Genomic DNA, 18,987 nt, shown 5'->3' with positions numbered 1-18,987 from the left:
TGTGGACTGCAGGTGAGAGGTCAGACTGGGGAAGACAAAAAGGTTCCCTGTCACCGGACTCTTGAGGGAAAACACGTGACTGCGGGCTCAGGAATGAATGGCTAGTGAGGAAGCGTGGACTGTGTGTGGACAGTTCTTAAGAAAAGGTGAGTTTTGGAAAAGGGACAGAGAATTAGGGTTAGAAATCGGTGGGGGGAGGGGGATGATCATATCAAGATGAAAAATTGGAGAGCATGTTTGCTCGCTGGTGGGGATGACCCAGTGGGTGGGAATATGGTGACAAGGTAAGGGGCAGGAGGAGATGGCTGAAGCAACAGCAGGGTGACAGTTTGCCTGTGTCATGATTACTTGGAGATGAGTCTTCCTCCTCGTAGGAAACTCCAGGCCCCTGGAGCGTGGCAGTTGGGGCCCATTCATGTTTACACTCTTGCCAATAAGTCCCATCATACTTTGCAGGAAAAAGAGGAGCTGACTTGAACTGAACTTGATTACATGGATTTGTTTGTTTTTGTCTTACAGTCTAAGTGCCCAGCTGAAAGTACGGACAGCTCTGGGAAAACTGCTTTGCACTATGCAGGTAACGCTCCTCCTCTATGTCTTCTGCCATAAGACCCGCTAACTTCTCATTTTCCTAACTCAAGCCAATAACTGTACATATGGTATTATTCCTGGTGCTGTTTCCTGTCATTATTCTTAGACAATTCCTTTTATTTTGGTTCGTAAAGCATGTAGAGTTACCAAGGAATAAATCTAGAATTCATCAGTTTCCCACCAAACGATCTGAAAAATTGTCTTGGTTATATTTTAATGAACTTAAGGTTCTTGTGCAAACTAAGAGATATTCATAAAACATTTGTAGATTTCAAGTAAAGGGCAATACAGTTTTTTTCTGATTTGGGGCTCATTAAGAACATCCATCAATTTATCAACATTTTGTTTTACTGTCACACAGCCTCAAATGACAAAATGTTGACACTGAACCTGGGGATGATTAGATTTACAAATTTATTTTAGGGCTAGTTGTGCAAAAGCTAAATCAAATGTTTGCCTACAGGCAAGGGCAGTGGCTGGCTTCGGGGCTGGCTGACACTGAAATTAAACGGTAACTGAGAACACCTCTCACTTCACCTTCCTGGTACCATTTTGCTTCTGTGCAACCAGAGTGAACGGATGCACACTGGGCAGGGCTTCAGCTTCTTCCCGGGAGCGTGTGATGCCCAGGTTGTAAAAGGAGCTTTGCGGTCCAATGTGGTGTTTTTGTTTTCCTCTCCTCAGCGGCACAAGGCTGCCTTCCAGCCGTGCAGGTTCTTTGCGAGCACAAGAGCCCGATAAACCTCAAGGATCTGGTAAGTACCAGGTGGCCACGCCAGGTGGAGGGGCACACTAATTTTTACAGCACTGATAGTCACTAAGAAGTTAGAGACCTAAGTATCTGGCAAATTCAATGGTTTTTCAATTTAACTCCTCTTCTGCAAAATGGATGAAGTATTATTATCCCACATTGGTCCCTAAATCATAAATAAGACATTTTGCAGCGTGCACTTCCCATAGAGGTATACTTATACATAAGGATCTATATGTGGTCTCCCATCAACTTAAATATGAAGACGTAGTTTCTTCATTTTTAAAAATTAAAAAATAAGTCTTAAGTAGAAGTTTTATTTTCTTTGAGGACCTCTTGTATCACCTGGGTCACTGCTGGCTAAGGTTTCCCAACTGTGAAGAACACTTCTAACCTATTTTAACCTCCCCGGGCTATTCGGAGAATAAATTTACATGCCTATTGAGCCTGCTTACAGAGTTCAATTTCCTACTGTGGCATGAGAATTGATATGCACACACTTATTCCTCATGGAGATATTGTAAAGTGAGCATATGGAATCTGTAAATAACCTCACACTCCCTGAATTTCAGTGCCTTATAACTAGGAAGTATTATCACTTCTGAGAGATAATTTTTAGAAATGTGTCTGAAATTCTGCTTTGAAAGGAGACTTAAACCTCAAGCAGCAATTGTATTATAACGAATTTCCATGTTAAAATAATTGGAGATATTGTAACTTGCCTTTTTCCTTTGCCTATTTGAATGACTTCTCCCTTAAAAATTACTGTCGACCCCATTTGGAGGGTATGTTCAAAGAAAGGACAGAATCAAAGCTTCTCTTATGGTTCGTGCAATTTGAATCGGACTTCCTTCACCCTAGGATTGTGGAAATAGTTACCTATCTATTCTTCTAGGATTTTTTCATTAGTTCTATGTTGTCATGTTTAAATTCTTAATGTATGTATATGAGTCGGAGATCTAATTTTCTTTTTCTCCAAAGGAATTGCCAATTGTCATATTGTAATGTAATAAATCATTCCTTCCCTTCATCTCTACTTAGTCATGTGTCAGTAATACACAAACTCTTAATTGTTTTTTTATAATCCTCAACTGAGAGTATGTTTATTGATTTTAGAGAGAGGAAGGGGTAGGGGGAAGAGACAGAGGTAGAGACAGAGAGAAAGAAAAACACAGATATGAGAGAGAAACATTGATCGGTTGCCTCCTGTACACGCCCCGACCAGGGATCGAACCAGCAACCTAGGTATGTGCCCTGACCGGTTTTGGAGCACAGGTTAACACTCCAGCCAACTGAGCCACCTGGCCATGGCTGTGTTATGTTTTGATATGTAGTAAGAATATGAAAGAGTATGCCTTCCAAGAAGACAGGAATCGTCTTAGAATATGCTGCTCAGAGGGCAGTGGGGCCCTCCTCACGCCTTGTGAAATGAGTCCTTCACTTCTCTAGAACCATCTCCCGGTAAACTTGGTGCATAATAATCCTGCCTGGAGCCTTTATGTACTTTGTGATCCGTGCTCTTTCATATCATAGCCAGACTGATGGCCCAGGGGACACAAGCAACTCAAGGGACAGAGGCTCCTAAGGAAAAGCTGACAGTGAAAAGTCTTGTCAGAGAAGTTGTGCTCAGATGTAGTGGTGACCCAGTTGGAGCACAGACTGTCACGAGGGGTCAAGTGTCAGACCAACGGGACAATGCAGGAATAAATATAGAAAGAACAGGGACCTTTGCAATTCTGGCATTGGTATCTGCGTTAAAATCTTAATGTGGATTTGTCTCCTAGGACGGGAATATACCACTGCTCCTTGCAGCACAAAACGGCCACAGTGAGGTCTGTCGCGTCCTTCTGGATCACGGAGCAGATGTGAATTCCAGGGACAAAAATGGAAGGTACCACAGGATTAGAAACCTTGTGATTTCAGTGATACCCACATTCTGAGAATCTTTCAAAATATCATAACTGTAGTTTGGATCATTGGTTATTAAGTGGTTTCAACTTTGCTTTTTTATTTTCTGCCTTTTTTAATAATCAAGAATCTGTTTTGACTTAAAAAACAATTTTTTTTTCCCCAGACCTCTGGGAACATCATTGTGTCCGTGATGAGATTATTAAATACTAAACTGAATAGCCCATTTCCTGACACTTCTCATGTAAAATTAATTAAAAGTAAACATGTTGATTTCTTTTTTAAAAATCATCCTAGTAATGTATAGGTCATTTGAAATACTTAAGATGAAAAACAGCAAGATTTGTGCCAGTCATATTAAATTCAGTCCTATTTAGAAGATTATGCTTACAAGATTGTATCTATGTTATTTGAACTCTTATGGCTTAATGTTTTGAATTAATCTGAGGTTTAAAAAACAACTACCTAATTTCATCTTAATAGCATTCCATTTTGAATTCCCCAGAAGATGAAGTGTAGTCCGGTTTTAACAGCGCTTGCTCTTCTTTTCCCCGGTTTTAAGACAGGGAAGGAGTTCTCACATTTTGTTAGAACTCATTTGGTGTCTTCTTTTTCCTTCAGAACTGCTCTGATGGTGGCCTGTGAGATCGGCAGCTCTAACCTCGTGGAAGCCTTAATTAAAAAGGGCGCAGACCTAACCCTTGTGGATTCTCTTGGACACAATGCCTTACATTATTCCAAACTCTCAGAAAATGCAGGAATTCAAAGCCTGCTATTATCAAAAATCTCTCAGGATGCTGGTATGTGAGAGAAAAGAGCCCGTGTTGTTTTTTTATCCACTCCATTTTCCCCAGAGGATAAAGGAATTTGTGCAACATGATATATTTTATTCTTCTAAACATATTCTTGAAGAAAAATGAGGTGTTAAGTATTGTGTAGATTGTGTGTGTGTGTCCCCCTACCCAAAGTGAATAAGAGTTATTATGGTTCTTATAGTTCTTTTTTCCCCTCCTTTTTTTCCTCTATAGATTTAAAGACACCAACAAAACCAAAGCAGGTATTTATCTTTGGGGGAGGGAATTTGTTTTTTCATCTTTGCTTGTAAGAATTGGAAAATGTTCCAATTAAAACGTTCTGTGGTCCTAGAAAAATGGTAAACCTATCTTTAGAATAAATGATTCATCGTTACAAGGTGGTAGATGTTCTCTAAATTCAAAGCTTATAACTTTAAACCTGCTACTTATATATTTATCTTTTTCTGAAATGTACTAATATTTCTTATTGTTTTGAAAGTGTTTAATGCAGTTTAAACTCTGAGAATGAATAACTATTTTAAATATTTGTAATATCACATGGATTATAGACCTATATCCATGGCAATGGTAGATAGTTACATAGTTCCTTTTAATTGGGGCTTTTTAAAAATGTCATTAGTGTTACACAGAAACTGAGGAGTTTGCCCTGTTATTTTGGAGTTTTTTCTAAAAACATACTCACTGTTGCTTCCTTTATTATTAACAAGATGTTATGTTTGGCTGTTTATCTATACATCAGAGATTTTTAAAAAGTGAAAAGCACAAAACTCAGTACAGAATTTATTATGTACTAACTGTGTTATTTATCCATAACCTTTAGAGATGAGTTTCTTCCTTTCCCCTCTATTTACATTCTTTAAGGAAAGGAACGGAAGTAATGCAAAATGGGGAAAATACCACTTACTGCTTTATATTAAGATGAAAGCTAGACTAGGAGTGTATTCTGGGTTCTAAATTGTGGCAGACGACAGCTCATCCTCTACTTCGGCCATTTTCCACACCAACTTGATCTGATTTTGTCTCATGTTTTTTATTTTCTTGCTGTTAAAAGCATGGGCTGCTGGAAGAAATCTTTGAGCATGCACATTACTTATTTTTTATGTTGGTAGCCGATTTCAGACCTTGATAAAGTAAGAAATGCATGAACTGTTGAGTTTTTTCTCATTGTTTGATGAAGCTGTTTGCTCAGACTTTACTAACCTAACTAACCCACCTCCGTTCTTTGGACTGTGACAACTTTCAGCATGATCAAGTGTCTAAAATAAGCTCAGAAAGAAGTGGAACTCCAAAAAAACGCAAAGCTCCACCACCTCCTATCAGTCCTACCCAGGTAAAAACAAAAGCAGACCCGCAATGAACCAGACGTACAGCGGCAAAGTCATAATTTTGTCATTTTGTGTGTGGGCCAAAAAGAAATGTTGTAGAATTGAGCCTTAAATGCACACGTAGATAGTTCTTCAGTGGTTTTAAATGACAAATTGTGGTTTGTAGGCTTTTGATTATTAGTGTGGAAATAAGGTTGATTCTTACGTATTTCAAAAGTGAGGATATGAACAATATCTTTTTTAAATGCCTCAAGGAAATTTTCTCAGAGTCTTTATGACAGACTTTTTCCTGAGGATTACAAGTTCAGTTCCTTTGACCCTCATATTAACAATTCTAGTAAAGGACTGGAGAATGGATAGCTGGTGAGGCAGTTAGTTGAAAATGAATTTAGTTGGTTTCTTAAAACACTCTTTAAATATATTTGCCTTTATAATCACATTTAAGGTTGACTTAAAAGCAACTTTCATCACAGGTTACAATGCTGCTGTGTAGAGGAGGAAGCTCAGATGGCAAATAAAAACAAGCTGGGGTTTGCTATTAAAAGAATCATAGGCCATAAAAAGAGTAATCCATATTCAAATAGTTGAGAGGAATATCTCACCGGTTGAGTAATGTTAACTCTGTGTTAGCATGTTTGTTGATAGTCTCGAACCTGCAGTAGAAGTTTTATAGATTTTAAAAATTGATTCTAGTAAATATAGGAGCAAAGTTACTTAGTTACAATCTGCAAACTTTCAGAAAGTATTCAAGGTATCTGAGTTACATTGAAAATATGTTATCCCCCGCCCAAATAATTGAAGTGAAGGATAATTATTGTTTGATTTATTTGCGTTAATTAAATACTTAGGCACTGGAAAAGAAAAGACTTTGAAGACACGTTCTTTATCAATGGTTTTCTTTTCTTTTATTTATTTTTATCTTTAATTTTTTAGTTGAGTGATTTGTCTTCCCCAAGATCAATAACTTCAACACCAATTTCGGGAAAGGAATCAGCTTTTTTTGCTGAACCACCGTTCAAGGTATTTTCTTTCTGTATTCACTTTTGCTACTGAATTGTGTGATACTTAATAGACTTAGTTTCTAAGTTATACGACATTGGGCAAAACAGAATATACTTCTCAGTGACTGGTTTACAAACTTTTTATCAAGAAGCACCTTTCCTGGCATAAGCTCCGCACAAAAAGAATAGGATGAATAAATCATATTCACTCGCTTCTTCATTTAATAAAAAGGGACAAGATGAAACTTACCTGATAACCCGTCTTCTTACCAAATTGAGTTGATAAAATGCCAGTCAAATGAAAAGTTTTGTTGTTCTCTGATGTCTTACTGAGAAGTAATTGTATATTTTTAATTAAACTTTGTCCTGACTATAATAGTACAGTAATGTGTATTTATTTTAGAAAATCCATTAGATTTTATTTCACTTGATTCTGTAGATTTGTGGTTGGAAAGTAATATAAGGAATGAGGATATTTCAATCCAATATCTGTTGACCTTATAATCACTAGAAAATTGGACTTGGGAAGAAAGTAAAATTTATTATTGTTAAAATGCAGTTTTAGTGGTATTATTATACATTTATTCCCTCATCCAAAAGTTACTAAAGATCCTTTTATTTTTTTTAACTTGAATGTTCACTGATCTGAAAAAGATTCTATCAGCACATCATTTCCCTCACTTTAAATAGATTTTACTAATAAATTCTTAAGATGAATGCCTATACAAGATAAGGCAAGATAAGTAAGTTATACTCTTATAATTAGTACCCTAATTATCTTCTCGTATGCTTATGGCTCAAAGGAGGCAATGCATTTCAAAGAATAATAACACAAATTATTATTTTCAGAAATAGAGTATATAAATATCTTTAAAAAACAGAAAAAGACTAAAAAGTGCTACGAGTTAGAATGGCTAAAATTTAAAGAGTTTAAAAATACCAGTTGGTGGTGATGATGAAGGAGAATTAGGGCTCTTGGTGTAAATGCCAAATGGTACAACTACTTTGCAAAACTTCGACACAGTTTTTTAAAAAAGTTCAACATATGATCTAGCCACAAATGTGTATGGCAACTTTATTTAAACATCCCCAAACTAGAAACACTCCAAATGTCCTTCAGGAAGTGACTGTAAAGATAATGGGATTTATCCATGTAATGGAATATTACACGGCCATATAAAAGAATGAAGTGCTAGCCAGACACGAAGAAATCCATACCCTGTGGCATTCCATTTATGAGAATAGTAGAAAAATGCAAAAAAGGAGGGCAGTGGATTCCTGAGAATGGGATGGGCAGGGGTTGGCTGTGATGAGACATGAGGAAGCTGTGGAGGGAGTGGAAATACTCTATCTTGTTGATGATAGTGGTGGTTCTGTGGGTGTGTATTTGTCAAAACTCCTCAAATGGTAAACTTTAGATAAATGCACTTTATTGTACATGAATATAGTTGAAACATAAAAATAAGCATACATTTTCTCAAAGTGAAAAGACAGCTTTCTGTAAAGATAAGTACTTGCCAAAAGTAAGCCATTTTATTTTTAGCATTTGGGCTTTTGCAAAAGTTCCATTCCTGAAAAATTCTCTCTGTTATCATGGCTGTGGCTTTATCTGCATGAAACCTGGTCATTTCTGGCCAGTCGCTGTACGTTGTTTTAAAATGAGACTCTGACTTTGAAATGACAAGAATTTTTGCAATATATTAACAGATATTTGGGGACAAAGGTTTAAAGGAAATCTTTAGGGGATTAATTGTCAGTCCAAGAGCAGAAGAGTTTTTATTTCCTTTATCTTCTGCGACAGGTCTTCTTTACTATCATTTCTCTTAGAAATAATAATAATAATATAGTAATAGCAGTTAATTTATAAAATGATCAAGCTAAGAAGTACTTCTCATGTATTTTTTAATCAGTGTATTAACCAGATAGGTAAAACTTCCTATTTGACTTCATTATGAAAGTAGTATTTGCCATTATAAGTATTAGGATCTTGAAGTTATTATCATCTTAAAAGGTATTTGTATTATACTTATTAAATGAAATTTCTGAAAAATGTTTTAAGAACATACCCTCTGGGACTTCTCATGCTTTAGAAATTATACTTGAGTAGTACTTGTCACACAGCCACTTATGTTTTAAAATATCTTCTTTCCTTGAGCTTTTCTGTTTTTCTGGTAGAAAAATTTGCTTGATTCTTTCGTGGAATGTTACATTCAGGAATATTCTTGTAAGTCATTTCTGTGTTCCAGCAGGCTGAGATCAGCTCCATCCAGGAACACAAAGACAGACTGAGTGACAGTACTGCAGGTAATCTGGAAGCATCTGTTTTGTCCTCTAGATCGGTCTCTGTTCCATGTCCCCGTAACGAGAGCAAAGGTGAAGTGGGGCCCCTCTGTGTAGGAAGGCCGGAGAACCCTGGCATGCCACCCCGGAGCTACTGATGCCACGCCTGGATTTTAAGGAGTCTCAGAGCCTGGATGGAAAATAATGTATCCCTGTTTTCATTTGTTTCAAACTAAATTTTAACACTTCTTTCGATGATGAATATAGTCAATATCCCAAGTGGTATAAGCGGACCAGTGATTTTAACAGCAAGAGAATTTGCAGATAAAATGTCCCATCACCTTAGTGTTATTACAGATAGCTTGAAATAGCATTTACAATATCTCTATTAGAGATTATGGCAGTTTTTAGACCTGCTGCCAAATCTTGTTACTTATTCTGTTACAAAATAAGTTCTTAAATTACTGTAGCCTGTCTATTCTATTGCATGCATTTAAAACCAGTGTTTTCAGACGAGGTCCGCAGGCTGCAAGCTGGCAGACAGCAGCGCTCCCTGAAGGTGAGCAGCAGGTTGTTTTCCTGAAGGGAGAGCCAACCAAACACCTGCGTGGGGTTTTAAATGGACACGCGGAAAGAGAGTCTGTTAATGAAATCACACAATCACATTGTCTTCATCAAGACAGGGCTTAATTCATTGTATTAAGAGTCCATCCTGTGGCTTTGCCCTCTAAGGATGCAGTATAGTGCCTTTAGAATCCATTTAAAATACATACACTAGATTGTTTCAGAAGTCCTTTTTGCTCTAGTATTTTTTCTTAGTCTTAGGATTTCATGTGCTTGGAGCCTTTGAGTTACATAATTTAGAAATATTAAACTTTCTCATTCCCTGTAGAAATCAGTGTTAACATAACCAAACAGTTGTTACACTGGACACTTGAAAATGTACCATAGAGGTAATTTCTGTGGCTTAGAATTCCGGTCACATTCCCAGTCCCCTGGTTCACTCCCTGCTTATGTGACTTCCTGTCATAAAACTGTGGCTTAGGCACTAGACCTCAGAAGTAAGCATATCTATGAGGAAGTGTCATTTTGCATACTTTCAAATTAAGATTAAAGCTTTCGTCTTTGCATTATATGGCTATGAAAAAATTTAAAATAACAAGAAAAAATTTAGCTCAGTGCAATTCAGAATGTAGTCTGTAAACTCTTGCCGGTCCACAATGAATATAAGGAGCTTGCACCAGAAAGTCATCCAGCTATCTCACTAAGCATACAATTTTGTCCAGCTGACTTTTTTTTTTTTTTTTTTTTTTCTTTTTCATAAGAAGACTTTCTGGATGAAGGATGCATGCAGTACATTGAATTGTATTCTGGAGCAAGTTTTCTGTCTACATCAGTGAGCCCTTTGAGTGGCGTTGCTTTAGGTGCTATTTCAGCACCTAATGAGTAGGATGCCTAAAAGTTGTGGTTTCCCAACAGTGTTTACTGTGGGATTTAGAGGAGACTGTATCATGCTGTGGGGGCCAGCAGATGCATTGTGAAGGAGGCAGAGTTCGGTGTGAGGCTTGAAGGATGGCTAAGTGTTACCTAACCAGAGACGTTGCGAGGGCAGTCTTTTGGATGAAGCATTAAAGCAGCAGTCTTGTGTGGAGAAAACAGAGAGTATGATGGACACCTGGAATCTGAGGACTATGGGGTACTAGGGAAATCATGAGTCCTAAACCTGAAACAGATTGGGGCCAGGTCCTAGAGGCCTTAATCTAGATAAGAGAATTTGGAGATTATTTTTGGAGGGAGAGGCATTAAAGCGCTTGAACCACAGGAATGATCCCTATCAAAACATGTTTTGGAGAGATTAGTTTGACAGTGGTGTGCAGGCTTCATTTTTACTAGGGCGGGGGGCTGGGGGGAGCGGCAAGAGAGATTGAGTAATTTGTTGGAAGCTATTGGCAGAGTTTCAGAGTAAGTGATAAAGTTTGAATTTGTGTAATGGTGATAGGGTTAAGAAGTGAACCAGCTTCCAGACATTTTTCTAAAAGGATTCACAGAAATGAGAGGAAGAAAAAAAAAAAAACAACCAAACTGTACTTAGTCAAGTGAAGAGAAAAATGTATGACCAAGTCAATTTTCAGATGTGCTTCTCTGCATCCAGGCATCTAGTATTGCGGTGAGCAAACCCCAGGAGGGAAACCCCAGTGCTGAGAACTGCTGTTCCTCCATCCAGCTGATGGGGGCTTTCAGTCATAGTCAGGACTAAGAAGAACAGGATTGGGCAGAAAGGAAGTTTGTTAGAGGTCAGAGAAATCACAGTTTAATTTTTAAATATTAGTCTAAATTGCCTTTCTCTTTTTCAAGGTGCTGATAGCTTACTGGATATAAGTTCTGAAGCTGACCAACCAGATATTCTTGTCCTATTACAAGCAAAAGTTGCATCTCTTACTTTACACAATAAAGAATTACAAGATAAATTACAGGTAGGCAAATAGATTACTACCACAGACTGTTCTGCAGGGTTTTTCAGGATTAGTCAGGTATTTTATTTTAAACACCTGCATTAGTTTCTTCTTTTTTAATGTAATTAGCCTTGGGCATTTTATAGTTGCATGTTATTTCCTTCTGGAGAGTTATTCATTAGCCCTATTTCTTTAAGTTTCTAAAATGGTAAATTATATATAATTACATACCAGTATGATATATAACATGACAAATTATATGTGTCTGTATAGATATATGATTAGCCATTCATTTAGTAAAATTGATCATTTAGCACATTTAAGAAATTGTTAAGAAATAGCTGTACTAAGCCCATTTATTGCCCCTCTTGGCAAGTAGAAGACTGAGAAAGAAATGAAAAATTTGAGTCACAGGCTTTACAGCCAAAACAAATCTACTGTTTTTAAAGCGGCATGAACGATCTGTTCAAATAGAGCACAAAATGGGCTTAGTGTCGTTAATCTGACTCTCAGGTCCCAGACCGTATTTTTTCATGAGGCAAGAGTATACATGCAGAAATGATCAGGCAAATAGTAATAATAACTATTATTATTATTATCACTTATTTTTTAAAAAAGGATCACACCGCTCTCCCACGAGGAGGTTTTGGATTTGCTCTGTGGTCCCAGCTGCTTGTCCACCTAACCATACCTTCGGTGCCAGTTCATTCTTCTTGCCTTTCTTTTCAGGCCAAAACACCCAAGGAGGCAGAAGCCGACCTGAGCTTTGACTCTTATCATCCCGCTCACACTGACTTGGCCCCATCTCTGGGGAAACCTAGTGAAACCTGTCCCCCAGACCCCACATCCTCTCCAGCTGTCTTAACACAGTATGTGAGCAAATCCACTCTCGACAGTGATGTCAGAATCCAGCAACTCCAAGAGCTTTTGCAGGACTTGCAGAAGAGCCTGGAGAGCTCCGAAGCGGAGCGGAAGCAGCTCCAGGCCGCGCTGCAGTCCAGAAGGACGGAATCCGTGTGCTTAAACAACGCCGACATCTCCGAGAACGGCTCCGACCTCAGCCAGAAACTCAAAGACACTCAGAGCAAGTACGAGGAGGCGATGAAGGAGGTCCTGAGTGTGCAGAAGCAGATGAAGCTGGGCCTTGTCTCGCCCGAGAGTGTGGACAGTTACACGCATCTCCGGGAGCTGAGGGTCACCGAGGAGGAAATACGTGGGCTGAAGCAGGATCTCCAGAACGCGTTAGAAGAAAGTGAAAGAAATAAAGAGAAAGTGAGAGCGTTAGAGGAGAAACTTGTAGAGAGGGAGAAAGGTGCCGTAGGTCAGCCACCTGCGGAAGAGTACGAGGAAATGAAAAATTCCTATTGCTCTGTCATCGAGAGTATGAATAAGGAGAAAGCATTTTTGTTCGAGAAATACCAAGAGGCCCAAGAAGAGATCATGAAGTTAAAAGATACACTAAAAGGTCAGGTGACACAGGAGGCCGGGGATGACGCTGGGGACATGAAAGAGGCCATGAACAGGATGATAGATGAACTGAACAAGCAGGTGAGTGAGCTGTCCCAGCTGTACAAAGAAGCCCAGGCTGAGCTAGAGGATTATAGGAAGAGGAAGTCTCTAGAAGAAGATGTAACAGCTGACTATATCCATAAAGCCGAGCATGAAAAACTGATGCAGGCGACCAGCATATCCAGGGCCAAAGCAGAGGAGGCCCTGTCCGAGATGAAGTCTCAGTATTCGAAAGTGTTGACCGAGCTGACTCAGCTCAAACAGCTGGTGGACGCCCAGAAGGAGAACTCGGTCTCCATCACGGAACATTTGCAGGTAATTACCACGCTGCGGACGACCGCCAAAGAGATGGAGGGGGAGATCAGCACCCTGAAGGAGCACCTTGCCACCAAGGCCGTGGAAGTGGCCAAACTGGAGAAGCAGCTTGTAGAAGAGAAGGCGGCAATGACTGAGGCCATGGTGCCCAGGTCAGCCTATGAGAAGCTCCAGTCGTCGTTAGAGAGTGAAGTGAGCATGTTGGCGTCCAAATTGAAGGATTCCATAAAGGAGAAAGAGAGAGCCCATTCAGAGGTCGCCCAGATGAGAAGTGAGGTCTCTCAACTGAAAAGGGAAAAGGAAACGCTTCAGACTCTCTTGAAATCCAAAGAGCAAGAAGTAAGTGAACTTCTGCAGAAATTCCAGCATGCTCAGGAAGACCTTGCAGAAATGAAGAGATGCTCCGAGAGCTCTTCAAAACTAGAGGAGGATAAAGACAAGAAGGTCAGTGAGGTTCTGTTACTGTTAAGATGCTAGTCAGTAAGCCCTGGGACCTTTCTGCCTTCACTGTAGTTAACGTTTTTAGCATTTGTTCACAATAACCTGTTGTGAATGCTCAGAGGCTCAGCACATGAATCCCTCTGTCCCCTAAGCCTTGTTAGGATAGTAGATTAGACATTTATTTTTTTGATTGATCTTAGAAGAAAGGAAGGTGGGGTATGGGGAGAAACACTGATTTGTTTTTCCACCTATTTATGCATTCATTGGTTGGTTCTTGTATGTGCCCTGATCAGGGATCGAACTCACAACCCTGTTGTATCAGAACAGTGCTTCAACCCACTCAGCTACCCAGCCAGGGCCAGTTAATATGTTTATTTTAAAAAAACTTCCCTTATCCTAAAGCACTTTCACATATGTGGTGCATATTTTTTCTTTCAAAATTATTTTACAGAAGCTCTGCCAAGTGTCAGGGATCAGAAGTAAAGCCACAAACTGAAAAGTGTTTGTGACCGATCTTGAACTTGAGCTCTTTTGGAATCCAGACAGATTCCTCTGTCATATGGGAACCCAAATACTTCCAGACTTAATCCTGCTTCCCTAAGCTCCATGGGCTTTCCTGAGTCAATATAAAAACTGCCTTTCCTGGCCTTCATTTTCAAAGGCGTATAAGGAGGGGAGAGGCAGAATGTGGGGTGCAAGTGATTAGAGCTGGGGCTGGGGGTGGCGTGAGGAAGGGGGAATGAGGATGGTTCCATGCCCGAATCTGCTGTGCATCCCAGTCCCCTGAGGCAGATGCTCTGAATGGCATTGGTTAGAGCACTACTGATCATTTATTCCTGTGTTATAATGAATGCTTCGAAAGAGCTTCCAAAGCCAAGGGGGCAAGGGGTTGGAAAGGGGAGGGGAGAAGAACAAGATGTCCAGAGATATCCCGATGTCTAGAACTTACTCCTGATCACCCATGTCAGCTATAGTGAACAAGACATAGCTGTCCCCAAATAAAGAATGCCTAAAATCTCATTTTTGTTATGAAAAATAAAAAAGGAAATCCATGTCATAGCTTTTTCGTTACCTTTACACATCAAAATGCGGTATTTAATCTGGGGCCCTTATTTGAATATAATGGCCTTAGAAGGCTTTGTTTGGCTTGTCTGATTTTATGTGTTTGTTTTAGGGGTTTCCTTTAAAATGTAAAAGAAGAATCGTTCCAACTTCTCAAGTCTAAGAGGCTAACAGAGGCTATGGTCAAGGCTTAGGGATACCTGGAATTTTGCTTTTGTCAATCGGTAACGGTGTCCCTTTCTCACTAGATAAATGAGATGTCAAAGGAAGTCACCAAGTTGAAGGAGGCACTGAACAGCCTGTCGCAGCTCTCCTACTCGGCAAGCGCCTCCAAGAGGCAGAGTCAGCAGCTGGATGGGCTGCAGCAGCAGGTCAAGCAGCTCCAGACGCAGTTGGCTGTGAGTGGGTTTGCTCCCCGGCCCAGTGCGGGGTGGAGGATCTGTCCGACTACATGCCTCCTCTGTGGGGGGGGGGGGGGGGGGGGGGCAGGCAGCTGGGCTTGGACAGACTGTCCCAACCTAAACAAGTGTGTACTTCAGTGAGCAGCGGACTGGGGCTTCGTTGGTGAGGGCAAAAGAAGGAGCTAGACCCTGGATGCTGTGGCTCAGTGGGCTGAGTGCCTGCCTGTGAACCGAAAGGTCACTGGTTTGATTCCCGGTCAGGACTTATGACTGGGTTGTGGGCCAGGTCCCCGGTTGGGGGCTCACGAGAGGCAACCACACACTGATGTTTCTCTCTTCTCTCTCCCTCCCTTCCCTTCCCTCTAAAAATAAACAAGTTATATTTTAAAAGGGTGCGTATAAGGGGACTAAATGGTAATGGAAAAAAATACAGTAAAGATTAAAAAAAGAAGAAGGAGGAGGAGCTAGTCAAATTGCCAGTCATTATCTGGCATGAGCTATGGAAGAGAGATCTCTGAAGAGGAAGAATGCACAGGACAGTGAGCTGGCTCCTTGTTCCCCTTCTTCATTTTTCTTCAACAGTCGGACTGTCTCTGACAGTGGCAAGAACTTTTTCTTGCTGGGGGCCAGGATCTCTGGTAGCTGCGTATCTACAGATCTGAAGCTGTTTCTTGGCTCCTCCCCCTTTTCACCCATCAAGTCTTCTAATAATCTGTATTAGTTTCCTATGACTCTTGCAACAGAGCAACAGAAATTTAGTTTAAAACAATGCGAATGTATTATCTTGAAGTTGTGGAGATCATCAGTCTTGCTAGACTAAAGTCAAGATGTCAGCAAGGCTGGGTCTCTAGAAGCTCTAGGGGAAAATCCATTTTGCTGCCTTTTCTACCTTTTTGAGGTCACGTGAATTCCTTGGCTTATTGCGCTTGCTCCCACCTTCAAAAGCACATCACTCCAACCTATGGTTCTGTCCTCCCATCTCCTCTTTCCACCTTCAACCTTGACCTCTCTTTTAAGGACTCTTATGATTACATTTAATTATGGGTTTTCTTTTAGAGTTGACATACCAAGATAGGAAATAGGTAGATTTTTTTCCCCCCTAAGAATATTGACCAGTCTTCAGAAATATACAAGCCAGGGACCTCACAACAGTTCTAAAAGCTTCATATGTGAGCATTTGATGGAGAAAATCACCTCAGGAACATGTGACCACAACTTTCTCCTAGTTCTTAGCTTTTGTTTTCTTAAGCTCTGTATCCAAGTCAAATTGTATCGTTTCAGGAATGCAAGAAACAACACCAGGAGGTCATATCGGTTTACAGGATGCATCTTCTGTATGCTGTGCAGGTATGGGAACACCTGGTGAGGTAGCTGGGTACCCTAAAGAAATAATGCATTGATGTTGCCCAAAGTCCCATTATCAAACTAGTAGAACTAATGAGAATTAGAGGAGAGCCCTCTACATTGGACAGCTCTAAAATGCCTTTTGCTTTGCTTTGGCTTTTGTGTTGGGAGCCCTGCCCTATTTACTGAGAGTAGCCTCATCATTTCTTGAGAAATGAAGGAGAATGGGCTACTGTCCCTCCTCAACCCCTTGCCCTATCAGAATCGGGAGCTCCAACTTTATTTTCTAGGTAGGCCAATATTCTCAGAGCCATCAGCATCCCCTGTGATTGTTGGTGGTTTGGCTAGCTGGCCTCATATTTGCAACTGAGATACCAGAAACCCTTTGCCGAGGCTCTGGTAGACCTGGCCTCATCGTCCTCCAGGGGGAAAAGAGCAGGGCCTTCTTTGACTCAGTTCCTTATAGTTTCTAGGGCTACCATTCGTTCCTTTGGAAGATCAGGGGCCAAGGGCTTCCTCCCAGCCAGCCATCTCACTCACTCAGGGAGACAGTGCCAGGACCTGACTGAGGTTCTGTTGAATGTCTTTTGTTTGAACTTCGTAGGGCCAGATGGATGAAGATGTCCAGAAAGTACTGAAGCAGATCCTCACCATGTGTAAAAACCAGTCCCAGAAGAAGTAGAATGGACTCCTTGGCAGGACACTGCCCCTTGTTGTCTGCCTCCGTGTCAGATCCGGAGTTGCTGGCGACCACTGCCATTGTTCTCGTTTGTGGTCTGCACCGTGACCTAGCCTGGCTTCTTCCCTTTCCAAAGGCTTCTTTCGGAGGACTGGTCCCGGGAGAAGACTGTCCTCTCAGAACTGCTGAGAGACTTGAAAGCAGCAGAGGTGAGAGGTGCTGTCGTCCCTGCCGATTCCAGAGCTGGGACACGCCGTGCCCAGGAGTCCGGCCCTGGTGCCAGTGAGTGGGCGCCCTCCTCGGTACCTGGCCAGCGGCCTGGCTGGGTCATCACTGAGTGCTATGTTGATGCCTCTGCCTAGTAAATGCTGCTTTGGTTCCTACACTCTGGCTGTGCTACTTAGCACAGCGGGGCCCTTTTTGCCTTTGGTTTCCAATCCCCAAAACATGATTTGACCTCTTAACCAAATTAGTACAGCGCTAGTTATGCGGTGCGTGCTTACGACCTTTGATCGTGATACCTGTGGATTTGAAAACCCCAATTCCGTCTTTTCCCCCCGTCTGCCTTATATAGCTCATCACCAGCTTGTCAATTTGAGCTCGATGAGCACCATTAACTAAAATATGAAGAGTTAAAAACAAAAGCAAATTGCCCTTAAAAGTTTTTAAGTAAATTGTCAAAGTATTGCAAATTTTCTATGCAAACTTGCCTTCTGCCGTTATCCGTGAAGCTCAGGAAATCCACACATTTTGTGTTTCAACAAGGGACAGTAAACTGCGTGTTTACAGCCAAAACAAATGCCTCATCGTTCTTAACCTCAATTTTTTAAGTGTTTTTTTTTTTTTCTCTACAATATTTTTATTGGCTCTTAAAGATGTTTTCATATCTAAACCCCTAACTAAGTGAAATTCACATTAGACTATATTAACAAAATACTTTTTAGGTAACCATGCTTACAACTTTTTAAAAATATAACTTTTTCCTCAAAGTTTTCAGCTATAGCAAAAGGTAGTTACGTATTCTAAAGTCAGTATGAGCTGCCAGTCCCCCTCGCGTCTCTGCCATGGTGTCCTCAGAACCGGAGCACATTTCTTAACATAGTAAACACTCTTTTTACCCACTGAATAGTTAGGAATGCCCCAGCCCTACCAGCACTCTGAAATTATCTCTGGAAGAACTGTTTTAGTAACAGTTTTTCACCTTCGAAGCTAAATATCCTGATATGGTCAGCCTTATGGTGCATAGCAAAGGTCTTGAGGGGGAATGTAGTTCTGTTCACTTTCAGGTTAAAAATGTCTCTAACTTGCTTGCAAATCCCCTCACAACACTGACCGTCTTGAGGGATGTAAACAGAATACAGACATCTGCAAAGGATATAATGAAAGGGGCAGGCCTGCTCTGCTAGGGCCTGCGTCCCGCAGGGCTTCCTGGGCTCAGAGGGTGCTTGGCTGTATTGGATGATGACCAGTGACAGCAAAGCAAAAATGGCTTTCAAGCTTGGTGTTCCTTTTCTTAAGTTGTGTGTAGTTCAGCAGTTTCGAAAATGCTCCAAAGAAATGTGAAAGGACTTTCTGTTACGGCACTTAAGAAAACACAGAACAGCCCCCTCCTGCTCCCGCACAGAAATGCTGCAGAGTATAAAACTTGAGAACTTTCGTAGGACGCTTGACAAAAGCGTAGCCTTTTATCTTGTTTCAGGATGCATATTTATTACAAGTACTCTGGTTAAATATTGAGAAGTTATATGCTGTAGTTTAGCCTTTTGCCTTTGTAATTTACAGAAGGTATTGCAAAAAAAATAAACTTGCCTTTCATTTTGCATCTCTGTTGTTGCTTCTTGTTGCTCTTCCCCACCCTGAGTTCAACTCTACAAAACAACAGCTATTTTCTTGGGTGACCCGAGACATTCTATGTCTAAATGTACAGGTAGGTGAGGATTTTACCTTTTCCTCCGCGTATAGAAGCATACTTTCTACACTCTCCTGGACCATACATTTTCTGCTTAAAATATCTTGGAGACTATTCTCTATCAGCACACACGTCTCATTCTTTCCAACCATTGCATAGGATTTCATAGTATGATTGTGTGTATTTTATTTAGTTCCTCATCA

The 18,987-nt window shown here is 40.6% G+C and overlaps 1 protein-coding gene across 6 annotated transcripts in view; it reads left to right on the top strand.

Annotated features, from left to right (window-relative positions):
• Positions 1-18,697, top strand: part of RAI14 (retinoic acid induced 14) — a 131,135-nt gene extending 112,438 nt beyond the window's left edge. For 3 of the 6 annotated variants that reach the window (XM_090276183.1, XM_090276184.1, XM_090276181.1), the window contains 13 exons: positions 520-577; positions 1,276-1,346; positions 3,127-3,233; positions 3,872-4,050; positions 4,279-4,307; positions 5,309-5,395; positions 6,324-6,410; positions 8,638-8,695; positions 11,027-11,145; positions 11,854-13,392; positions 14,700-14,849; positions 16,134-16,199; positions 16,801-18,697. In XM_090276183.1, the coding sequence (XP_090132309.1) occupies positions 520-577; positions 1,276-1,346; positions 3,127-3,233; positions 3,872-4,050; positions 4,279-4,307; positions 5,309-5,395; positions 6,324-6,410; positions 8,638-8,695; positions 11,027-11,145; positions 11,854-13,392; positions 14,700-14,849; positions 16,134-16,199; positions 16,801-16,878 (2,628 nt within the window). In that variant the 3' untranslated portion in view covers positions 16,879-18,697. The remainder of the gene's footprint in view (positions 1-519; positions 578-1,275; positions 1,347-3,126; positions 3,234-3,871; positions 4,051-4,278; positions 4,308-5,308; positions 5,396-6,323; positions 6,411-8,637; positions 8,696-11,026; positions 11,146-11,853; positions 13,393-14,699; positions 14,850-16,133; positions 16,200-16,800) is intronic. The other 3 variants (XM_090276182.1, XM_090276186.1, XM_090276185.1) reach the window with 3 other exon arrangements.
• Positions 18,698-18,987: the final 290 nt, after the last annotated feature.

Source organism: Furipterus horrens, unplaced genomic scaffold (genome assembly GCF_987537825.1).
Source record: "Furipterus horrens unplaced genomic scaffold, mFurHor1.1.pri manual_scaffold_5, whole genome shotgun sequence".
NCBI classification, from domain to species: Eukaryota; Metazoa; Chordata; class Mammalia; order Chiroptera; family Furipteridae; genus Furipterus; species Furipterus horrens.
This window is presented reverse-complemented; position numbering and strand designations above follow the sequence as displayed.